Below are 4758 nucleotides of genomic sequence, written 5' to 3'. Positions count from 1 at the left end.
CTCATGGGCAGAAGGAAGAAGTTGCATTATGTGAATGGTTCATGATCTTAATCTCAAAAAAGACAGGTCAGAAATCAATTCATTTGATTTCTTTTGTGCGATAGCCGTGCTATACAACCGCAAATCTCCACCCCTCTCGGTAAAAAAAAGGGACCGTTCACCTTTAGCGACCAAAACCTGGTCTACCCCACTGATTGACTTATGTCAAGACTCGACGTCTGAGAATTAATAGCGAGCACGCGGGAAGTCGGTGGTTTATGCTCAGGGAGTGCTTGCACGGTGGGGTCACGCTTCCGTGTAAAAATGGGCAAAGTGCACGCACAGTGCTTAGCCACAGTGCCGATCGATTTGGCGGATCACAGACGGATGGACGCCGGCCGGTCAGCGTGAGGCCGGGCCAGCCTGCCTGATCCATGAGATGATGAAATGATGCGAGGAGGGGCCATGCAAAAGACGACCGATGGAGATCGAGGCGAGCTCTAGCTAGCGGATTCACTAGCATCATCCCTTTTCTCGCGCCTAGCGATCGATCCAGGGCACTGCACACGACACACGCCGTGCGTCCCTTCGCGAGAAAGTGAGGGGAGGAGAGGAAAAGGCTAGCTACTGTTCTTCATCTTTGCCTATCTCCTTTTCTTATTCTCTGTCTCTCTCTCCCTATCCTCAGAAAAGGGGGTCGACCATGGCGGCTGCGGCCAAAAATGAATGGGAAGGGAGCTCAAACTCAAAGGCAGGCAGGAGAAACGACGTCAGGCAGTGTGTGACAAGAGAAGGAGACGCAGAAGCCAAGACCACGCCGTATATTTTCTCTTGGAAATTTGGATGGATCTGTGAATTGTGTTCATCATCTCAGTCTGGAAAATCTGATGTCGTTCTACTCCGAATATAAAGTAACATGATAGAGAAAAACAATAGAAGGCGAGGGAAACAAAGCTCACGGAAGTTGCACCGTCCATGCATGCATGCAGACGGGTGCATGGCCGGCCAGCCGCGCACGTCGGAGCTAGAAGATGGAGTGGGGGACGAGATCTTTGGAGAGAGAGCAACAGTGGGCTGGTAGCGCGCCCGCACGTGAGGCCGCCGCCGCCATGGGCCAAGATTACTCCCCGGCCGCATGCAGTGAGTCTACAGTGTCCCATCCGGCCGGGGACCAGAGAAGATCGGTCTGCCTTGAGTTCAGTTCAGTACTCCTTTCAAGCAGTACCCTCGGATCAAAATCCAGGGCATACGGTCCCAATTATAGATCAGATTTTACAGGTTCAAATTTGACTAGTTTATCAAGTAAAAAACCTAAATTACAGCTAATGTAATTAAGAAATGCATGCATGCTGATTACTAGTACTCTCTCTGGAAAGGGATTCGATTAATGGTAATGTGGTTGAGGAGGTCGTCCGCTGGGCTACTGTATGTGTGCACCAGAGGAGTACATGCACCATTCATGCAAGCTTTTAATTTGCACCTGCGTATGTCTCCATTTGCACAGTATTAGTGGAACACAAACTTGAAGTGAAAATGCATGTGCTAGTACACAGTACAGCGTCTCACTGTAGCAGTGTCCAAATGTTTGCCAAGAACTATGCATAGAGAGAAAGCAATGCATGGTAATCAAAAGAAAATGGAGAGGTTCCTTGCAATGGAACATCTTAAATACCCAATTAACCTCAAATCTTGCGGTTAATTATGTCACCACAAAGGGTATGTATGTGACATTGGGACATGAGCAAGACATCAGCTAAGCACTGATCAATTGTTCAGCTCCCGAAACTCCAATATTCAAATCTCAATTACCATTTGCCGACTGGCACATACTTACTCAGCTACTCACTGACCTAGGCGGCAGCTAAATCATAAGGACTCGATCGAGAAACAATTAAACAAGAAAAGGGAGAACGATAGTGAAATCAAATGGCAAGAGAAATATAGCTCAAACCTTGCAAATTAAGCGCGAACGATGTATACATTACCGACACGTACGTAGGGAAGCAAATACGACAAGGAGGGAGGTCTCTTGTCGGCGAGGTGATTGATTCTACTATACTCGGGAGGTGCTTGTTGGTGCAGCGGTGACGCTACTCCCTTCCGCCTGGGCGCCGGTGGGTGACGGCAGTGGCGAAGCCGCCGCGGTGCCGCTGCCACTTTGCTCTCCACCTTCACCGCGTCCAGGGACAGCCGCGGCGGCCGACGACGAGTTCGTTCCCTCCCCGGCACCGCCGGCAGGGAGCGCCGGCGTGCGCTTGCGCTTCTTCTTCTCGTAGGGTATGCCCCTGGCCTTGGCCTGGCCGTCGCGGACCTCGCGGAGGTAGATCCGCACGGCACGCGCGGCGAAGGGGTTGGACTCGGGCGCGTGGCCGCTCTCCTCGTAGGCGGCGCGGAGGCGGCCGATGAGAGCGTCGAGGGAGCCCCAGGCCTGGCGGAGTGGGCAGGGGCAGGGCGCGGGCGGGCTGGGCTGGCCGTAGTGCGCGCAGCCGGACGCGTGCACCTTGGTCTTGCCGAACTGGTCGAGGTACTTGAGGAACTCGATGACGTGAGCGCCGCTGCAGCGCGCCAGCGTCAGCGGGGGGCGGTGGTTGCGCAGGTACTGCAGGAACGTGTTCCAGTCCCGCCGCTTCTGCGACTCGTACCTGCTCAGCTGCTGCTGCGGCGGCGGGGGATGCGGCTGCGGCTGCGGGGGCGCCACCGCCAGCGCCACCGGCTGCTGCGCGTCGCCCGCGGAGGAGGACGGAGGGCCGGCGGTGCCCGGGGAGTCCATGCGGCTTGGAGGTTAGCCCGCCGGCCGGCCGCCGCGCGCGGCTGGAGCGGGCGATCTGGCAGGGAGGGGGTAGTGGAGACGCGCGCGGGGAGCGGGCGGGCGGATGGGCCGAGAGCGACGTTGGCGGGGAGGCGAAGCTGGGTGCTAGTGAAGTGAAGGGGACGGACGGAGGCGTGATGCTTGAAGGTGATAGCTGGGGAGGGGAGGGGAGGGGAGCGCGGTGTGGGGGCCGGGGAGCATTCACGTGGTTGGTGGCCCCCGGCCGTCGCCGGAACAATTCCCTGCGCGCTACGTACGCCAGAGCGTACGTGCGGTGCGCGCGTATGGATGAACAGTTGTAGTAGTGCATGTGCGCCTAGGGATCGGAGTAGAGGCTGAGGCGCCGGCTGTTGCATGGCCGGCCGGCCGGCCAGCGGCCGATCGAGATGCGGCATCGTTCGTGTGCATCGGATGTGGCAGCGTTGAGGTTGTGCGGTGTCGAACAGATGCAGGTGTCGGCTGGGCCGGACGAGGATATATTAGTACTGATCAGTACATGGTAACATGGTTTGCTATTCCAAATTCCACTTGTCAGACCTGAAACAGTTATCAGACTCTTTTTCAATAAGAAAGATGAAGCATTTTTATATGTTTGCAACAACATATGTATAGTTAATGAAAGATAAAGCATTTTTGGAGCTGCTGAAGTGTGACAGGGAGATCCTTTTTTGATAAAGGGTGATTTTATTAACTCAAAATGAAGCATCAAGTGGATACAAAGCATTATGAGCAACACCCAGCCTCTGCATAACTAAGATGCACACAGCCGAACCAGAAGAAAACAAAAACCGACAAATCGGCAATAGTAGAGTCCTAAAGACCGACATTGTGCCTATGTCGAAAGGTGAGATGGATTTATGCTGCCACCCATGTTGGGTAAAAACCTCTGTAGCAACCTGCTCCAACCGCGTACACACCTCCTTGAACAGCGGTTGGACCTCCGCTCGTTGTAGCATAGACCACGTACGAAGGGAGTGCGTACAACGAAAAATAGCCTGGAAAGGAGAAGCATTTTTGTCATTAAAAATAAAATCATTTCTACATAGCCAAAGCGACCATAGTTAAGCATACGCTCCCACCCTCAATAGCGTTTTGAACCTATTTGAAATACCGTCCAACCAATGACCAAATTTTTTGGCAACACTTGTGGGCGGATATAAATTTGACGCTATTTGGATGACTGACCACAAAGAACGTGCAAAGTTGCATTGGAAAAAGAGGTGTCTGATTGTCTCATCATGAGAAAAACAACACTTCTTACTCCCTTGCCAATTGCGCCGTGCGAGGTTGTCTTTGGTTAGCACAACTCCCCTACGAAGATACCACATGAAGACTTTAACTTTTAGTGGTATCTTCGACCTCCAAAATTTCTTATTATTACTCACCGGTACCTCAGAATGCGTGAGCACAATACATAGAGTCTACAGTGAAAGACCCTGATGTAGTAAGGTTCCAGCGAAACACATCCCGGCCTTCTGTCAGGCTAATCGCATCCAGACGGGACAAAAGATTATGCCATGACATAAGTCGGGGGCCAGTCAAATCCCGCCTGAACGAAATATTCGGGGGGGGGGGGAGGGGATGAACTGAGCACCTGCGCAATAGTATTCTTATCGCGAGCAATGTTGTACAAGGCTGGATATTGTTCTCGGAGACTGGCACCGCCTAGCCAGATGTCTTCCCAAAAACGAATCTCCGATCCGTCCTTTATCGCGAAAGACCCAAAGCGAAAGAGATGTTTCTTTGCCGCCATTAGGTCAGCCCAAAAATGCGAGTCGCCAGGTTTCCAATATGCCTGAGACACCGCCTTGTGGCCTAGATACTTGTTGCGCGGTATGGTTTGTCAAACACCATTCTCAGTAAGAAGTTTGAACAACCATTTACTAAGGAGAGCCTCATTCTTAACCCGCAGGTCGTGAATTTCAAGGCCACCTTGGTCTTTCGGCCTACAAACCACACTCCACTTGGCT

At 52.8% G+C, this 4758-nt stretch overlaps 1 protein-coding gene across 1 annotated transcript; it reads right to left on the bottom strand.

The window, feature by feature from the left end:
* Positions 1-1646: 1646 nt before the first annotated feature.
* Positions 1647-2910, bottom strand: LOC123136756 (protein G1-like7). Its single transcript, XM_044556249.1, has one exon. The coding sequence runs from the start codon at positions 2747-2749 to the stop codon at positions 2033-2035; it is 717 nt and encodes a 238-aa protein (XP_044412184.1). The 5' UTR covers positions 2750-2910; the 3' UTR covers positions 1647-2032.
* Between the last annotated feature and the right edge of the window lie 1848 nt (positions 2911-4758).

This window comes from Triticum aestivum, chromosome 1B (assembly GCF_018294505.1).
Source record: "Triticum aestivum cultivar Chinese Spring chromosome 1B, IWGSC CS RefSeq v2.1, whole genome shotgun sequence".
Classification (NCBI taxonomy): Eukaryota; Viridiplantae; Streptophyta; class Magnoliopsida; order Poales; family Poaceae; genus Triticum; species Triticum aestivum.
The sequence above is the reverse complement of the archived record's forward strand: the minus strand, read 5'-3'. Positions and strand labels throughout refer to the sequence as shown.